The sequence below is a fragment of the Staurois parvus genome, unplaced genomic scaffold, assembly GCF_062004578.1.
Source record: "Staurois parvus isolate SC_StPar_1 unplaced genomic scaffold, SC_StPar_1.0 ptg001432l, whole genome shotgun sequence".
In the NCBI taxonomy this organism is placed as follows: domain Eukaryota; kingdom Metazoa; phylum Chordata; class Amphibia; order Anura; family Ranidae; genus Staurois; species Staurois parvus.
This window is the reverse complement of record NW_028319228.1, coordinates 11842422-11863036: the sequence shown is the minus strand read 5'-3', so window position 1 is coordinate 11863036 and position 20615 is coordinate 11842422. Positions and strand designations below refer to the sequence as shown.

The 20615-nt window shown below is 40.8% G+C and overlaps 1 protein-coding gene across 3 annotated transcripts in view; it reads left to right on the top strand.

The window, feature by feature from the left end:
• LOC149436061 (semaphorin-4D-like) overlaps positions 1-20615 on the top strand; it is a 78661-nt gene that overhangs the window by 30717 nt on the left and 27329 nt on the right. For all 3 annotated transcript variants that reach the window (XM_089662172.1, XM_089662171.1, XM_089662170.1), the window contains exons 9-11: positions 14774-14949; positions 16789-16945; positions 19872-20094. In XM_089662172.1, the coding sequence (XP_089518298.1) occupies positions 14774-14949; positions 16789-16945; positions 19872-20094 (556 nt within the window). The remainder of the gene's footprint in view (positions 1-14773; positions 14950-16788; positions 16946-19871; positions 20095-20615) is intronic.

Here is a 20615-nt window from a genome sequence, read left to right as displayed (position 1 = left end):
CATATTTAATATACTGTTACTCTCACTGCTCAGCCCTGCGGTCGTCTCTGACACCTATGTGTTCCAGATGGCACAAGACCCAGATACTTAAGCCAGACCAGTATATCTGGGTATTCCTTGCTGAGTGTCAGAACCAGAGCTTCAGCAGTTCATATGTTCTCATCTCTGAAGACTCTGTTGACTGTGATCAACTAGCTTTCTAATGGTTACTGTATGTGACATGGTTGTAGAAACTGTTGTATCCGGAGAGCAGTTTGACGGAAAGTTTTTTTTTTTTGTCGTGGACTTTTCTATTTATTTATATAGGAGTGCATGCTAGTATTATAATTTGCTATTTTGCACTGACACAGTACGTTGCGTCCCACCTTTTTGTTAGGACTGCTGTGGAGGGTTTAGGCTGAACTGTAATTTGAATTTCTCTACCTGTTTCCTTTGCTTAGTTGCCTTTCTTTCGGCTGATGTGCAGACCTGTTCCCCTTACTCATTATCTGCTCTATATACAAAGCTTGGAGTGGGGCTGTCTGGTAACGGCACACTGCAACGCCACCATAGCAGTACAGTTCAGCCACTTTGCCTGCATTGCTAATGCTCCGACCAGGTCACGTGACATATATGAACAGCACCACTGGCAACAGGTTAAGCAGTGGTGGCCTGGTGAGTCTATGGGCAACTGATATCATAGTAAAAGCTCCACTGTGTGTATATATATATATATATATATATATATATATATTTATATGTGTGTGGGTGGAGTGCAGGTGCAGTAGAACTCCAGAAGCTTTATGACTTCTGCCTTGATCTGTTCTAGCTGCCCAACTCGGTGGTTTTCTCATGGGTGTTTCTCCACCTTCCTTTGTGTACATCAGGACACTCAGCTCTTTGCAAAAAGGGACAGTGCATGAAGCTGCATATATTAATGTGGATTATCCCAATCCACTCCGCATCTTCCCATTTTGTGATATTTTTTCTCTCTACATTTCATCTTTTCCATCATCAAGAGGCAGAAAAATTGAAAAGGATAACGTGATAATTAGAATTTGATTTCTTGCTATGTTTTTCCTGCTTAATGTGAGATTAAAGTCGTGTTTTTCATAAAACAGATAATATAACTTGCATGTATTTGCTGTTTAAAAAAAAAAAAATATTCCTCTGTTTACTTTTGAAAGTGTCCTCCAGCAATGCTGACACACTCCCTGTTCTATATGTTATGGCGTTACATAGGTGCCTGTGCCGCCGGGACCTATGTAACTCCATAGGAGCCCCCTCTATGCTTTCCAAACTCCATACACACAGGCAGCGCAAGAGGGACACATAGAGCAATAGTTCCCTTTGTTGCTCCCTCTGTCTGTGCAACGGCAAGACGAATGCAGGGGAGGGAGCATGTAAGGCTCTGCATTCCTCTTGCCATTGCTTGCCTTGGGAAAGTAAGGCTCTGCATTCCTGTTGCCCGTGTCTTTTCTTGGGAAAGTATACACAGCTGAGACAAACTGCAGCTAAGAATGAGCTGTTGTCGGTTTGGCTGCAGCAGAACTGAAGGGGGGCTGGTACGGTACTTACCGTATTTGCCGGCGTATAAGACGACTTTTTAACCCATGAAAATCTTCTGAAAAGTTGGGGGTCGTCTTATACGCCGGTATACGGCGAGCCGGTGTCAGGGCGGCACTTTTTCGCGGGGTGGCGCGGTGGCGGAAGGGACACTAAGTACAGGGGCGGGCAGGGGACTGCTGTAGCTTACCTGGCTCCGGTCCCGGTCCCACGATGATCCGGTCCAGGAAGCGCGGCTGCTCCTTCTTTCAGTTTGGTCGCGCGGCTGCTCGGCTCCACCTCCTCACCGGTGATTGGGCGCCAGCACTGGAAAGGCACACAGGCGACCAATCACCGGCGAGGAGGCGGAGCCGAGCGGCCCCTCGAAAATCGAGTGAGGGAGCGGCCAGTAAGTGTGCAGCAGCACCATGCTGTGACACTCTTGGCACTATTCCTCTCCCCCACTGACACTAACAATGGGGCACTGTTCCTCCCCCACTGACACCAACGATGAGGCACTGTTCCTCCCCCATTGACACCAACGATGGGGCACTATTCCTCCCCCACTGACACCAACGATGAGGCACTGTTCCTCCCCCACTGACACCAACGATGAGGCACTGTTCCTCCCCCACTGACACCAACGATGGGGCACTATTCCTCCCCCACTGACACCAACGATGGGGCACTATTCCTCCCCCCCAATGACACCAACGATGGGGCACTATTCCTCCCCCACTCACACCAACGATGAGGCACTATTCCTCCCCCCACTGACACCAACGATGAGGCACTATTCCTCCTCCACACTGACACAAACGATGAGGCACTGTTCCTCCCCCACTGACACCAACGATGGGGCACTATTCCTCCCACTGACACTATTGATGGGGCACTATTCCTCCCACTGACACTAATGATGGGACACTATTCCTCACACACTGACACTAATGATGGGGCACCATCATTGGTGTCAGTGGGAGGAATAGTGTCCCATCATTGGTATCAGTGGGAGGAATAGTGCCCCATCATTGGTATCAGTGGGAGGAATAGTGCCCTATCATTGGTGTCAGTGGGAGGAGTAGTGCCTCATCATTGGTATCAGTGGGAGGAATAGTGCCCCATCATTGGTGTCAGAGCGAGGAATCGTGCCCCATCGTTGGTGTCAGTGGGAGGAATAGCACCCATCATTGGAATACCATACTGAAATAGCATACCATATTGAAATCAAATCTGATGTTTTTTCATTTTTATTTGGTGTGCGTTGGAAGAGGGGTAGTCTTATACGGCGAGTATAGCCCATACCCTATATTTTAACAGGAAAAGTAGGGGGTCGTCTTATACGCCCAGTCGTCTTATACGCCGGTAAATACGGTATAACTAGGGTTAGAAAGCACTTTGAAACATGGGACAAAGTACTGCATGTACTTTGTCCCATAGGAGACAGAAATGTAAAATTTCTAATGATAAATCTTCTTTAACGAGAAGAAACTGAGTTTGAGTTTGCGACACTCCATCCAAAAATTGCTTCGAAATGCTGGCAGTCCATCATGAGGCCTTCTCCTGAGAAAAAAACTAAACAAATATTATTATAATTATTATTTTTAGGTATGTGGGGTTTTCAAATTTGACTGCAAAAGTGAAAATACACTTTAAACACTGCCTATCACTTGTATCCTTGCAACCAGGATCACCTTTAAAATAAATGGGTGTCAGTTTCCTGATTGGAGACAAAAAACAAAAAATTTTTTCACATATTCTGAGATCCAATGATTGTCATACTAATTATGAGGTGGTGTCAGTCATATTCCGTATGGAAAGCTTCAAGTGCAGATTGTAGTAACTAAGCTGCAGTTATTTTTCAGTGTGTGAATTTACTGTTATTTTGTTGCTCTGGATATATTTGCCTATCATCATTGTTCAGTGAGACCACTGATTTGCATTGTGAAAAGAAACAGTAAGGCGCAACCATTGTGTAGCATTGCAAATCAGGAAGCAGAGCCAGCATAACACTGTAAAATAATCTATACATTCCTTTTAACAGCCCAAAAGGTACTGTACTTGCTGGTTATATAGTTAGTATTTGGATTTTCTCTGGGTTTTTATTTATTTATTTTTTAATGTGTGCATGTTTGATTTCAATTTATCTTTTTAACTCAACCATGTACAAGCCTTTGCAGCTCAGCTACTGTACTTGTAATAACAGAGCTATTTGTGTCAGAGTTATTTATATGCCCCTGGCAAGGCCAAAGCTAAGTGTTTAAGAAGGATTAAGGAAGATATCCACACTAAAACCCATTTCACGAATGTTTTATGATTAAAGATAATGAAGTTTATTTTCATAAATCTGGTTTTTTTTTTTTGTTTTTTTTTACTATGTATCTCTCAGGTTGCCAGTGCTGATAACCAATTGCTTGCACATTTTTGTAGTTCCTAAGATGTTTTCCACCCCACACACAAATGATTAATTTGACACGGAAGCAATGTTTCTGTAACTTTACTGTCCTGTTTATAGCATTGAGTTTTTATTGGAATTCCAGTCGAATTAGGAAAAAAATACCTGTTCTACTTTTCAGGTTTTATAAATTCAGGATGCAATTGGTTAATATCTGTGACCTTCTATTTCCAGCCTAGGATCATTTAATAAGGTTTCCCAGGGTAATTACAAGTTAATTTATGCTTCTGAGCCCCTTATAAAGTAACATTAAAATATCTTTGCTGCCCCATTTCACCTGTAGCAATTTCAGATTTGATCTTTATTACACTTTTTTTTTTTTTTTACACGTTTTAAAGATATAATGTTACCTTACAACTGCACAGATATGGCTTAGGTGTAGGGATGAACTTGAGTATGTTTGGAACTGGGTTCAAGTCCAAACCCAGAGGTCTGCTATTATTCCCCATCCAATAAGCTGCAGAAGTGGGGTTTCACTCCCTGTAGCTGACTTATACAAAGGGTGAGGATACTCATGACATCATTAACATAATATGGCAGCTCATCAGACCAGGAATGACAGCTGACTTCTGGGGTGGAAAGAATAGTCTATTTATAGCGAGCACATATTTAAAGTTATTGCATTGTTAGCATACATTTGGCTTCCATATTTTTGGTAATGTATAGAGATTTGAGTATCAATCACCAGTGGAAGCTCTGTATTTGACACCATCGAACTCAGCAAATTGAGTGGCATTGCTTTTCTTCTATTTTATCCTTTAGATCAGGGGTGCTCAACCTCTAAAAAGAGCGAGAGCCACTTATGTGGTTTGGTAACCAGTCACGGGCCACAATGAAATGGTTCAGAATTTCTAATTTTTTATTTTGAAAAAACCTAATTAACATATCCCCCTGCAGCTTCTGAATGCCAGCAGGAGAAACTGACTTCAGGGGTTGCAGGAGGAAAATGGAGAGGATCGGTACCTGTATATGCCGTCCCCTCCATTCCAAGTGTAAAAATGTGATAATGAGGCTGCACAGGCCCCCTGGAGCATGGGGCGTGGTTGCCACTGCGACCCCCTGACACCACACCAGTGGTTGGGGAGTTGTGGTAAAAACACTAGAAATTCTGAAGGACCCTCTGCACACTGGTATATACCCTCTCCAGCAGCCTAAGAAGAATAGGAATATTTGCTTCACACATATTGCAATACATGTGTAAGCTGGCCAACTGGGTCAAAGTAATCCCTCTATGGCCAGTCCAACTCTGCTCTGCCTACGCAAATGCTACTGTGGACACAATCCCAATATAGGGGAAAGACAAGATAAATGATAGATAAATGCATGTACTAGCTATTGGGATTTGAGCACAGGTATATCTTGTTTGTGGTAAAAACACGTCTCAACTATGAGGTTCCCCCCCTCAAACCGCAAATGTAAACGGGCCCTTTCCTGAGGCTGCTTTTCACACTGATGCACTGCGGTTTGCCCACACTGCGGGTGCAGCACAGTACATCTGCTGCTTTCTTGGTTTCCTGCAGGTTACCTGCGCTTTGCCATAGACTTCTATTAAATTTTTCCGGGTGTGGTGCACTTTCTGAAAGCACACCAAAACTCATGCTTTCAGGAGTTTGCTGACCTTTCAGAAAGAGCATCAAACCCACAGGATAAAATAGAAGTCTATGGTACAACTATATAATGGATAAAATAGGTGCAGCGCTAAAAACACGAAGTAATCATGTTCATGAGTATGCCAATAAAGTGATAGTCTGTGCAGAACTAGGTGCAAAATAGTTGTAGAATCCGCAATTAGTGCTCCAAAACGTGTGGTAAAATTTTGGTGCTTGTCAGGAGCTCATGGGTAGGAATAAGGTCCAGCTGGCCAGAGATCCCTTTAAGGTGGAGGTCAGAGGAAGGAACCAGCTGAAGGTGCGGCGGACGAGCCCCCCATGATCCTGCCAACATAGTATCCAGAGAAGGGAGTCCCTTAAAGCAGGCTTCTTCACCCGTCCATCCCTTAAAGGGATCTCTGGCCAGCTGGACCTTATTCCTACCCATGAGCTCCTGACAAGCACCCCCATACCCAGGAAGAGGATTGGCCTGGACTAGGACCCTACCCAACCTCTAGAGGAGACCCCTGGAGTGATTTTTAATGTGTATTTACTTTATGCATCTGGTGAGTGCGTAATTTTGCCACATGTTTTGGAGCACTAATTGCGGATTCTACAACTATTTTGCACCTAGATCTGCACAGACTATCACTTTATTGGCATACTCATGAACATTATTACTTTGTGTTTTTAGCGCTGCACCTATTTTATCCATTATATGTTTTTGAAGGTTTTATTACTGGTTGCCTTTGGTGTTCTAGCTGCTAAGTTGAGAGCACTCGCTTTGTTTCACTACTGTTTATTATGGTACAGCTAACCCGAAAGAGCTAACCCAATCAGTGTGAAAACAGCATAATAGTTAACCCTTTCATAGGTGTTAATATGACCATTGCAAAAGCGCAGTGCATGTGTTGTTTAATATACTTACCTCCTTTTCCTCTTCCATTTTCTGCTACCATTGCTCTCCAGGCTGCTAAACAGATCCCAGGCAAAGGGCACTTAGTATCACTCTGCCTGAGACAAGGGCCGGCGGTACAGAGAAAGCATCGGCTTATACGACTCCTGCTCCCTCCACAGCCCCTTGCTTTCTCTGCTGTTGGCTCCAGCTCGATGCACTCTGATGCTCTGGGATGGTGGGTCGGCAAGTCCAGATCATGATTAACAGAATGCTGACCCCAGACATGCACTTTCCTGGTTTTAGGTCAAGGACCACATCAGAGGGCTCTGAGGGTCACAGGTTGAGCACCCCTTCTTTAGATGTGTTTTGTCCCTTTCTAAATATCTTTTTAAATCAGATGCAAAATTTCATGCAGTAAACTACTTTTGATACTTAACGCTACCTAAGCTTTTCTCATATTTTCATTCTCTCTGCATGTGAGTGACAAGAAGACATAAGGCACAAGTTCTCACACTTGTGAACTATTCTTCATCCTACAGAGTCTCACGTGAATAATTGTTCAGCAAACAAAAAATGATCTGCTTTATTAAAAAAAAAATTGTATACTGGCAAAAGCAAGCCTTTAGGGAACAGGAAATGTGCATGTGTTTTTGTGTTATCTTAAAATAACAAGACAACCATGCAATTCATTTTTTCATGCTGTAGAAAAAAATCAGATTCAACACAATTTCTTTTTCGATGGACCAACAACTTATATCATTTCTTAAGTCTTGTTTTATGTCTATGGGTTTTCTTAGATTGGCTCATAAATGGCACAGACCTATAAGAGTGATCATCCCTGGGAACCCCGCTTATATTTCCTCAACTTATACATTACCAAGTCTTAGCTTTGGTACTTTTGTATTGACTGAAAACATTATGGTGTAAGCTAAAATTCATCCATAAAGTGAAGATGTAATATGGTGCTGCTTTAAACCTCTCTGGTGCACATTTTGTACCTTTTTTATAGAGCTTGCTAACTCATCTTAAGCTCCAGGGACACCCTAGAGATTGCCTGCATTTACTGCCTTTGAAAGTAATGTTTGCATAGGGATAGGCCCCCTATGTGATGGTGGTAGGGTGTTGCTATAGTCTTCTCAGGCATTGAGCACTGCATTTTGGAAGGGGGAAGGAGTGTGCTGGTCTGGCATATACCAATATTTGAGTTTTTAAGGGGGGCTGCAGGGGCACATTAGGTAAAGATATGTGGATGATGTGCCTGTTTAACTTTCTGTGCCATAACTTTGCTTTACAGCATGATGTTACAGATTTATTTAATTGTAGAGTAGAACGCAATATTGTATTGTGGATTCTCTTAATGTTTAAAACATGAGGATCTACTGAAAAACATGTTTTCTCACATAAAAAGGTTCTGTTAATTAAATATTCCATTGTACTTCTGGAAGCTATTATAGTAGAATAAAGGTGTGTTCATTGTAAAGGCCTGTATTATTGTAATCTTGAATAAGGAAAATTTATAAAAAGGTGTATAATTCACATTGTTAACCTAATGTAACCAGCAATCATCAGGTTTAGGTGCCTGTGTGCTGATGATGATATACTTCATCGAGCTTAGAGTTATCAGCTAACCAAAAATAATGATTATACTGCTGCAGATGTCTCTGACACCCCATAAACATTAATTTGCAATTTGGGAATCAGGCTATGTTGAAAATGTATTTGAGCACCCCTTGGCATATTTTCTGTAAGTGTTATGGGATGCCTCTGACAGGCTGTGTTTTGTCTTAACTGGTGATGACAGGTGGAAATTCATACTAAGCTGTCATCACTCACACTAAAAAATGAGCCCAGCTGCCGACTTCTATCATATGCTGCTAGAAAGGCTGCACTGCTTTGTCAGTGACAGCATCCATTGTGTACAGTGATGTGTTTTATAGGTCTTCCAGAGCCTCTTCAACAATTGTTAGAATGCTGAGATCTTGCCTTAATTACAGTGATTAAATTCACATTGCATCACTCCACCCGTGGCGACATTCTGAGAAATGTTAATGGCTGTTATTAACAGGGATACAGGAACACTCAAAGTATCGAAATATATTTACTTTGTGTCTTCCACTTGCATATATAATGAATACAAAGTTAGCATCGCTTGTTATGGGTAAGATGTTTCTAACATTGTAAAAAATAATTGTGTAATTTTGCATTATAATTTAAGATCTGCATTTAAAAATATTTAGAAAATTAGATTTAACACTATGGTAACGCCATATAAATAATGTATATGTCATTGTTCTGATGCCAGTAAAAGGGAAAGGAAGTAGGCTTCCCAATGGATTGATGGGCTAAACCTGGCATAATATGGCTTAAATTTTGGTTGATTCCTGAGAATCGGCTGAAATGTGAGCTGTGGGTGCCCTTCCAACACCACGTGACTGGACAGATTTCAATTGGGAAATGGAAGGAGTTTGGTGGATAAAAGTTGGCCAAATAGGGACTGTTTGGCCCTCAGGTGCTGGCTGTCAGAATACAATAGCCCACAGGGGAAATCCTCCATCAATGCTAATTAGGAGGTAATATTTGGATTTCTTTTTTGCGTGGACGGACTTGGAACAGGTATGTAAATCAGGAGTTTTCCCTTTACTGTGACTCTCCTGATAAACATACAAGTTTCAGAAGCCAGAATAGCCAGGAACCTAGAGTTTTCAGTAGGAGTTCAGGAAAGCATCCTTCGTATTTCTATCAGTAAAGGTGTATTATAAGTCTTGACTGCTATGTGTGACTCCACAAGGAATATTTTCCCCACTTTAAAGTCTTCCTTAACTTCTGGGGCCTCTCCCTATATTCCTGTAAGTATAAGCCACCAGGATGCATCATAATGCTGGTAAGAACCAGAAACAGCAGTCACATAGCAGTGTGAAGGTGGACCACCGTGGGGGACCAAGCATCTGGCATACCCTGAAATATATTGAATGCTGAAGATTCTTTAGCTACCATAGTTTTCCAAGAGAGCAGAGGTCAGAGTTGCGGTCTGCCAGACTGGAAAGTATTAATTGTCTTCTTTTGAAGGTACTTTTTTTTACTTTTTTTTTTTTCTGGAGACATTGGGGTTTATTCACGAAAGGTAGATAAACTGTCATTTTGAATTCTATCTTTGTGAATAAGGTGAAGCTCTGCTGACAACCATCATCAAATCATGTACAAGCAAAAATAGTGTTTTTTCTTTTATTTTCCTTGTACAAGATCGGGTATTCTTAGCCTATTTGCCTTTAGTAAATTAACCCCATGACTCTTTATTAGAAAAAAATAGGTAGAGTTTAGTTTTAGAATGCTCATTACACATTATTGCACAGCCCAGTTCCAACAGTTTAGTTTTGGGTGGAAGATGATTAGGAAACCACTCATGCAGAGTTTACCTAACGGTTGATTTATTTCTTGCTGCACCTGGTAGAATGACATGTCAACTCACTTGTTTTCTGTTGGAAACACCTGAGCCACTTGCATCAGTTTCTATTTCGGAGTGAAATAGAAACTAGCAAAGGTCTGCCCGTAATTACAGGAAAGAATGGTTTGACCTGCCATATGGGATGTGAGCTGTCAGCGGACAGCTCACATTCCTCCCTCTGATGATTACACTACACGAGCAGAGCCTACATAGTTAACAGACATCCTCCTCCTTCTAGCACTGAGCTGAGCAGAGAGTGGGGACAGACAAAGAGATCGGAGCATGTAGGTTTAGCATTTTCTGGTTTTCTGTGCTGCCCATCAGATACAGCAAAACAGAAAACCGATTGCAATTAACAAAGGGGCTTGCGTCCCTTTTGTTAATTAGGAGCCACATCTGCTCCATTGTTTATGTTTAGAAGAGCTGCACAAGCATAGTGCTTGCATCGTTCTTTGTTAATTTTTTGTGATATGATCCAGTGGCATGAACTGGAGGAAATTGGAAAGCGAGTTTTGGTAGCTTTCTACCAAAAGCTAATCACTAGGCTTGTTCCTTTTCATTATGTGGGGTCCCAGAAAGCAACACTGGTATATTCAGCATAGATAGACATACTGTGTGTATGTGTGCGCTCGTGTGTATGTATGTATGTGTGTATATGTGTGTGTGTGTGTGTGTATGTATGTACATATATATATATATATATATATATATGTATAGTACACTATATTGCCAAACGTATTGGGATGCCCCTCCAAATCATTGGATTCAGGTGTTCCAATCACCTCCATGGCCACAGGTGTATAACATCAAGCACCTAGACATGCAGACTGCTTCTACAAACATTTGTGAAAGAATGGCTCACTCTCAGGAGCTCAGTTAATTCAAGCATGGTACTGTGATAGTTTGCCACCTGTACAATAAGTCCATCCGTGAACTTTCCTTGCTACTAAATATTCCATGGTCAACTGTTATTGGTGTTGTATCAAAGTGGAAGCAACTGGGAATAACAGCAACTCAGTCATGAAATGGTAGGCCTTGTAAAATAACAGAGCGGGGTCAGCGCATGCTGAAGTACGCAAAAGTCGCCAACTGTCTGCAAAGTCAATAGCTAAAGACCTCCAAACTTTGTGTGGCCTTCGGGTTTGCACAACTACAGTGCGTAGAGAGCTTCATGGAATGGGTTTCCATGGCTGGGCAGCTGCATCCAAGCCTTACATCACCAAGTGTAATGCAAAGTGTCGGATGCAGTGCTGTAAAGCATGCCGCCACTGGACTCTAGAGCAGTGGAGATGTGTTCTCTGTCTAGCAATCTGATGGATGTGTCTGGGTTTGACGGTTGCCAGTAGAACAGTACTTGACTGACTGCATTGTGCCAAGTGTAAAGTTTGGTGGAGGAGGGATTATGGTGTGGGGTTAATTTTCAGGGGGTTGGGTTTGGCCCCTTAGTTCTAGTGAAGGAAACTCTTAAGGTGTCAGCATACCAAGACATTTTGGACAATTTTATGCTCCCAACATTGTGGGAGCAGTTTGGGGATGGCCCATTCTTGTTCCAACATGACTGCGCACCAGTGCACAAAGCAAGGTCCATAAAGACATGGATGAGCAAGTTTGGGGTGGAGGAACTTGAATTGCCTGCACAGAGTCCTGACCTCAACCCAATAGAACACCTTTGGGATGAACTAGAGCAGAGACTGCAAGCCAAGCCTTCTCGTCCGACATCAGTGCTTGACCTCCCAAATGTACTTCTGGAAGAATGCTCAAACATTCCCATAGACACACTCCTAAACCTTGTGGGCAGCCTTCCCAGAAGAGTTGAAGCTGTTATAGCTGCAAAGGGTGGGCCAACTCAAGATTGAACCCTACGGACTAAGACTGGGGTGCCATTAAAGTTCATGCGCGTGTAAAGGCAGGCGTCCCAATACTTTTGGCAATATAGTGTGTGTGTCTGTGTGTCTGTGTGTGTGTGTGTGTGTATATATATATATATATATATATATATATATATATATATATATATATGTGTGTGTGTGTGTGTGTGTATAAAAAGGACTTTTTTTTACATTGAAGATAAGTGAGTACTTTATTGAAATAAGGGAATTGCACAGGAGGAAGCCAAACACCATTGATATGCACATAGATGACGGCCCAAAAAAGAACTATAAGCCACATGAAGTACGATCAGAACATACAAAGACTGAAAGTGGCATCAGTCAACAAGGTACAAATAAGATGAAGTAGAAATAATAATAGGATGGTAGTGCCTACATATAGCCAGTGAGAAATACTATAAATAGAACCAGTTAAATTATACCTAAAGTAAGTATTCAATAAGACAACTTGACCCCGTTTCATATGTATGTATCAGAATGTTGCAACCAGTGGTCCCACATTTTGTTATATTTAGAGGTGTTGCCCCTGTGGATATAAAATTGTTTGTTATATGGAAGAGGGTTATCAATATCTGCTATCCAGGATTGCAGCATGGGAGGAAGGGCTTGTGTCCAGTTGTGCTCTATCACTTCACTTGCTAAAATAAGACCTTTTTGATTCTATATTCAGTGTTCTTACATAGTGTGTTAAGAATTTTGAACGTCCTGTACACCAAACCTTCACTGCAATCTCTTCAGATATCTATTAGGTTTGATCCAAATTTTTTGTTCATCTTCCCTGTTATAAGCAGACCATTTAAGCACGTTGCTGCTGTTTGGTTAAAATCTTCTATTAAAAATGCTGGGGCTCTGCAGATAAAAGTGCTGAACCTAATCTTGGGGGTTTCCAAGGCAACCGGAAGCCCGTGGAGACATCTAGCTTAAGACAACAAGTACAGATTTTCATTACCTCCTGACTAAGCCTTTTGCGTTTGGAAGAAAAGTGCAGAGTGCAGTGTTTAAATACTAATATTTTATTTATATGTGGACGAGGCTTACCTTAAGAGGGGCATGACAATTAAAGGGTCCTGCTACATACAGCACACCCTCACTTTCTGTTTGCTCTCTTTATGAACTGGCACAGTGAAGGCAGTTTAATGACAGCACCTATCATCTGCTTAGCAAAAGTCTGCTAGGACATTCTAGTCTGTATTGTCGAAGCCTCTCCTGAGGTCTGTCACTTGGTTTGTTCACAGACAAAGCCAAATGAATGAAAATCTTTTGAATGGGTGCCGATTATATTTGCAGGACATGTAACACTGATGATGGCAGTTTTATATAGTTGAATAGGTGAGTGTATAAAGGTATTATAGCAGTAAAAAAGCAAGCTTTTATTTATGATTTTTGTATAGTATATTTGTAAATATTTTTTTCTTTTATGATGTTCATGAGTAAAGTTCAGCATTTTAGAACTGTTCATATATTACATGTGAAAATTTCATATGTAACAGTGAAGCAATAACTGGATGTCGTCAGTTGTTTACAGTTTTATTAAGTTATTTGCCTATTATGCCGTGAATAGTCTGTGAATGATCTCATGCTGTTCAGCATTTTTGCACCTCCTTCATGTCTCTTGGGCAGATGTAGATGTGTAGGGTCCTCACAGTGAGACAGTCTAAAAGTGAGCAGAAAGCCAGCAATGGCTTTCTTTTTTATAAGGTGAAGAGTATTGGTTTATATTTTTACTTTAATTTTCTTGTATAGTTTAGAAAATAATTATCTGGTTCTTCCACTTTTTTGCTTTTGTAAAATCTGGACTAAGTGGAGTAGAAAAAAATTTGCATGCACATCATGGGCAAATTCTGAATGTAGGCATTAAGGCCTGGTTCACACCTATGTGTTTTTTGGTGCTTTTTGCAGAAACGCACTTCAGTCCATTTAACATGATTCCTATGGGACACATTCACATCTATGCGTTTTTTAAAACAATTCGTCTTTGTAAAGGGTCAGTGACTTTTTTAAAAGCAAAGTTTTTTCCATTTTTGGTTCAATAGACTTCAATGGAGATGCTACAGAATCCACATGTGGTGCATTTTGACATGTTTTTGATGTGTCTTGCGTTTTTAGTGTACCCAGCGCCAAGTTAAAAAAGCATAAAAGCAAAATGCATTAAAAAGTGTCAAAATCAAATGTGCAAAAACATGAAAAAGCACTGCAGAAAACTACAAAACACAAACTGCATTGGTTGAACCAGGCCTAAGAGCAGCTCCAAGTTAGTCCATGAAGTATTGAAACTATACAACTTGAATGTTTGTAGCCGATTTAAACTAAGGGTTCAATTGGTCTGTAAGCTGATTTATTTATTGATTTTTATTTTTTTTTAATTTAACCAATAGAACTCAGATATTTAAGTTGCTTCTTTATGTTTTCCAATATGATGTGTAGTAAATTCAGCTGCTGTGGACAAAGAAAGGGCTGTCCTTAATCTGTGAAATGATTCTCGCTAAAACAAAAATGCCATTAGAAAAACATAATCTATTTTTTTTGCAAGGAGGGTACCTACATCTGACAGGTACTCTCCCATTTCCCATTTCTGCTGTGCTCGCCCCAAGCGTACAGAGCCTGAAGTTCAGCCCTCCTGCCCGCAACCTCCTGGGTCTCGACAACAGGTTCCAGGAATCTGCGGGACTATTCAGAAAGTGCAGCGCATCTCTTGTATGCACAGTGAGGAACCAATAGGAAGTCACAGCCGGCTTCCCACACTTAAGATGGTTGCGCCAGGGACCTGAAAACTGGTGAAGAACCAGCCCAGGTTATGACCATGCTGAATTCCTGGGCTGCTGAGTACCTGTTTATTAAAAGTCAGCAGCTAAAGTATTTGTACTGACTTTTATTTTTTCTACAAACGACTGCTGTTCCTGTTCAACATTGGGACTATTTCTTATGTGAGGTCATATTATACAATGTAAATCATATATTACTTTACTCTATTTTTAGGGTGACCAAGGTGGTCTCAGAACATTGCAGAAAAAGTGGACAACCTTTCTTAAAGCCAGACTGATATGTCACTCATCAGAGAATAATATGATTTTTAATGTCATCAATGATGTTTTTATCCTGAAATCACCAGATTTGCAAGAACCAATTATCTTCGGAGTATTTACATCCCATTTGTAAGTAGGATTCAATATCTATAAATGTTATACAATTTCAAAACATCTGTGCTTTTTAAAGTGGTTCTAAAGCCAAAACACTTTTTCACCTTAATATATTCCCTGCATTAAGGTAAATAAACGTCTTCACACATAGACTTGGGCAGCAGCAGGAGCCATTGGCTTCTGCTGCTATCAATCAAATGCTGTGAGGAAGAGGTGGAGGGCAGGGCTTAGCAGCTCTATGTGTGTCTATGGAGCGTGACTCCTTAGATGCACACAGCTTAGGAGCAAGAAAGCACCTTGCTAGGGGGCACACAAAGAGGAGAAGGAGATGAGATCTCCGACGGGAGACCCCAGAAAAGGAGGTTGAGGGCCGCTCTGTGCAATACCATTGCACAGAGCAGGTGAGTAAAATATGTTTTTATTTTAATTTTTAAAAAATTGCCTTTAGTAACACTTTATGTGAAGTCGATATCTCAACTGTTCATGAATATGCTTGTCCGTATATTTTCACTCAATCGGCTGCAGCGCTGACCAGTATATTCTGATGGCGGGGCATCCCACAACGGGCAGGATTTCTGCATCCACCTCAAATGTGCTGATGAGGAAACCGGGTCAGCCAGCTGGCAGAATGAAAAAACTAAGCCATGTATGGCTAGCTTTAATGATTTGGGTTTAAATCTACATTAATATTTTTAGGTATTACTTCATTTCATTCTGCATCTGCTCTAATCTAGAAGTGTCAAACACTCGGATGTAGCTTCCTTGTAAGGTGGTAACCTGGAGGAGTATAGAATGCCCCCAGAAATCCTGTTTCCTGATTGTGTGATTTTGCTTTTTAAGATTTTTGTACTGAGAAGTCAATTGTTCGACTTCCCATGCAAAAGGAAGTTCATTATCGGTTCAATACTCTGCAAGGCTGGGGTGGGCGACCTCAGGACTCCAGTTGTTCTTGAATTTCAATTCTGATTAGGCACTCCAGAACTGACAGTCATAGGCATGACTCCCAGAAAAAGAGGCATAATGAGATTTGTAGTTTCAGCCTGAGTGCCAAGGTTGCCCAAAACGTCTCTACGGATGTCCACTTCTAAAGGGATGCTCTTCTATGTGGGCAGGTGTGTAGGCTTGCTCCTGAGCTGAGCTGTGTGTGTCCGTAGACACACACAGCCTGGCTCGGCCCAATTTCCCACTCTCTGCTCACAGGGTTTGATTGACAGCAGAAGGAGCCAATGGCTCCCGCTGCTATCAGCAAAGCCTTTGAGATCAGAGCGGAGAGAAGACCTGCAGCCGGGCACAGCACTGATCTCTAAAAGACTCAGATAAGTATTAGGGAGGGGGAGGAGGGGGGGGGGGGTAACAGGCAGTGCAAGGTTTTTTTTTTTTTTATCTTAATGCATAGAATGTGTTTACAACCAATTTAACGACAAGTACTGTATGTATTATGAGGACTTCCTCGATTGGATGCAAACTGAAACTGACTATTTAGGCATTCATGGTGCACAGCCTTCGTAAAGCTAAAGTAGGTGGCACAGTTAGATTGTAGCATGTATGGCCATTTTGAACAGATGTCAGATGAATTTAGTGATTGTTCCACGAATTGTGTTCCACAGGCAGTCAGAGGTGCTTTTTTTGTTTTTTTTTAAATCTGGCAGATTTTGCAAATACTCTTATGCAGTCACAAATCTGGTATGAGAACGCTTTGAGAGTTAGGTAGAAGTTATATTCTGTATGAAGAGATTTATTACCTAAAGATCTGGTATCACTTAAAGATTGTAAACTTCTTTAACCAGAAAGAAAACATATTGGCAACTGAATTTCAATGATTATAATAACTCTAATGCATTCCTTTCCTTACAGAAACAATGTTGGCATGTCAGCAGTGTGTGCATACAAAGTATCTAGTGTGGAAGAAGTGTTTTCAAGGGGCAAATACATGCAGAGTGCCACTGTGGAACAGGCACATACTAAATGGGTGCAGTTTAATGGAGAGGTGCCCAAGCCTCGTCCGGGAGCTGTAAGTTTTTTGTTTTGGTTTTATTTTTATTTTTCTTTTGCAACATTGTCATATATATTTATATTATGTATATTGTTTTTGTTAATGGATAGAATAGTTAGCTTTAAAACACACTCACCGACCTGTTTATTAGGAACACTTGTTCAATTGCTTTGTAACACAAATTGCTAATCAGCCAATCACATTGCAGCAACTCAATGCCTTTAGGCATCTAGGCGTGGTGAAGATGACTTGCTGAAGTTCAAACCGAGCATCAGAATGGGGAAGAAAGGGGATTTAACTGACTTTGAACGTGCCATGGTTGTTGGTGCTAGACGGGCTGGTCTAAGTAATTCAAAAACTGATGATCTATTGAGATTTTCATGCACAACCATCATTAAGGTTTACAGAGAATGGCCTGAAAATATCCAGTGATCAGCAGTTGTGTGGATAAAAATACCTTGTTGATGTCAGAGGAAAATGGGTAGACTGCTTCGAGATGATCGAATGGCAACAGTAACTCACATAACAACTCGTTACAACCAGGGTATACAGAATACAATCTCTGAATGCACAACACGTCGAACCTTGAAGCAGATGGGCTACAGAAGCAGAAGACCACACCGGGTGCCACTCCTATCAGTTAACAACAGGAAAGAGAGACTACAATTCACACAGGCTCGCCAAAATTGGCCAATTGAAAATTGGAAAACCGTTGCCTGGTCTGATGAATTTTGATTCTAGCTGAGACATTCAGATGTTAATAAACAACATAAAAAGCATGGATCCATACTGCCTTGCATCATCGGTTCAGGCTGGTGGTGGTGGTGGTGTAATGGTGTAATGGTGTGGAGGGTATTTTTTGGGCACACTTTAGTACCCCGTAGTACCAATTGAGCATCGTTTATATGCCACAGCCTACCTGAGTATTGTTGCTGACAATGTCCATCCCTTTATGACTACAGTGTACCCATCTTTTGATGGCTACTTCCAGCAGGATAATGCACCATGTCACAAAGCTCAGATCATCTCAAACTGGTTTCTTGAACATGACAATGAGTTCACTGTACTCCAAGAGCCTCCACAGTCACCAGATCTCACTCCAATAGAGCACCTTTGGGATTTGGTGGAATGGGAGATTTGCATCATGGATGTGCAGCCGACAAATCTGCAGCAACTGCCGGGATGCTATCATGTCAATATGGACCAAAATTTCTGAGGAATGTTTCCAACACCTTGTTAAATCTATACCATGAAGAATTAAGGCAGTCCTGAAGGCAAAAGGGGGTCCAACCCAGTACTGGCAAGGTGTATCTAATAAAGTGGCCGGTGAGTGTATTTGATTGTGGTCATTCCTTCAACTGGAGATCTATGCCTGTGGTCACACTCTGTGGTTAAGACTAAGATTTTTTTTTTTTTTTTGGAATGTTCAATTTTTTTCTGCGGTCCAGAACACATGGATATTTTAGTACAATTCAGTTTGCTTACAATCCATCAAAATAGATAATTTTGAAAGTGACAGCACAGAGAACAGTCTTGATATTAATATTCTGAGTGTAGAACTGTTGATCTGAAATTAGTAATATGTAACTGATAAAATGGCTTGTCTAGCATTGAAAAACAAAAAAATGCTCCATGGACTATTTTTTTTTTATTTACTGTGAAAAATAATAAAAAAAAATAAATAGAAATTAGAGTTTTAAGTAGCACACACTTAAATTCGTTGTATGGTCACCACATACACTTTATTTCTATATCATTAGTATTATAATAGCAATACAAATAAGTTATTTTTTACAATTCAGTATAAGCATAGTTGAAAAATCTCCTTTCATGTTGAACTCTGCCTGTCTGCTGACCATCTGGGTTCCTTGCATGCTTTGCAGCTTCTCCTGCTGTTTACTTTCACATTCTAAGGACTACATATCCCATGGTACATTGCTGCGTGCAAGCAGTGTCTCCTGTACTAACTCCGCCTCCTGAAGCTCCTCCTCTCAACACATTTGTAGTTCAGAAGTCAGGCTCTGTGAAATGTGTGGCACAGCAGTACCTATCAACTAGGCATAATGAATATGTGTCACAGAATTCAAAGAAGTAAAGGTGTGGGGATCATCACAAAGTATGTTTACAAGCTTCAAGATCGTTCAGATTAATATGGGGTTGGCTAGAAATAACTGTATTTTAATGTGGAAACGAATATATGATTTTACATTTTGATCACAGATATGCTTTAAGAAACCATTAATTAAAGTGGTTGTAAAGCCTTACATGTGTAAGCCTTAAGTGATACACAGAAATTAGAAAAATACTCCTACCTAAGTTGTACCTGTTTATTTGCAGCCCTCCCTTCTCTACATGCTCATAAAACACACAGATCAAAGGCTATTTCTCAGCAGTGAGGGCAGGGGAGGGGATCTCATGTCTCACTCTATGCAGCTACAGCACAAAGCTCAGTGAAACCTGAGTGGAGGGAAATGACACCCCCACACACCTTACATAGAATCATAGGGAAATATATGCAAGCTGAGAGCGAGCTGTCCATCAGCTGTTATGTGCTGGAGACGGAGTAAGCCAGATGCTGTGGGGTCAGGTTGGACAATAATCAGTGACCCGTGGAGAAAGAAGAGGGAAGAGACAGCAGAGAGAAATGACACTTGGTACTTTGGATTGAGGAAAATACACACTGGAAGGATATGCTATGCTCATTTTTAAGTTGGAGGTTTACAACCACTTTCAACAAGAAATCTGCAAATTGTCTGGTTTAGTTTTAAAAACCTAGTGGTGCAAACTTCTCACTGCTGACATCCATGCTTCTAAATGTCCCAAGAACGTGTTGATTGATCTGTACTCCTCTGTTTGCAAATCACATTTGTTTAGTACGTCTTTCAAATTTGCAGAACATTGTGCTGTTTATTCTAAAAAACCTTTTTTTTAACTTGTGATTTAGTGCATCAATAATGAGGCTAAAGCCATGAACTACACCAGCTCATTGAACCTGCCGGACAAAACGTTACAGTTTGTTAAAGATCACCCTCTAATGGATGAGTCTGTGACCCCCATAGGAAAAAAGCCTAGACTAGTGCTTCAGAATGTGACGTACACTCAGATTGTCGTGGATCAGGTCAAAGCACTGGATGGCAATAGCTACGATGTCATGTTTTTAAGTACAGGTGAGAGGAAAGTCTTAGCACTGCACAAGTGCATGTTACCTACCTTTCTTGTCTGTAACATGAAAGGTAGGTGATAGTAGTAAAAGTAGTCTGTGACTATTTGCAGAGGGAAACCCAATAAATGTTTCTCTACTTTTGAATTTTCTGTATGGGAAAACGGTGGTTATGATTTGAATTAGTAGTTCTATTAAGAACAAAAACTATGTTTTATAGAAATTGTAATGGGCATTTACCTGTAAACCTTCCTTTTTTTAAGTCTGTGCCCCACATTCCAGCAAAACACAGTAAAAAATTTATTAAACACCACCTGAACTGTTTTCTGAAAGCTCCTTCAGAACTAAATGGTAGGATCCTAATAAATAAATATATATATGTATAATTTTTTTTATTTTTATAGAAATTATCAAAAATTGTTATCACATACAAACACAGAATACTGCTACGCAACTGGGCAGTGTTAATAAATAAGACACAGATCCAAAACTCAAATGCTTTGTGCTTGTAAAATACCTATAATGAAG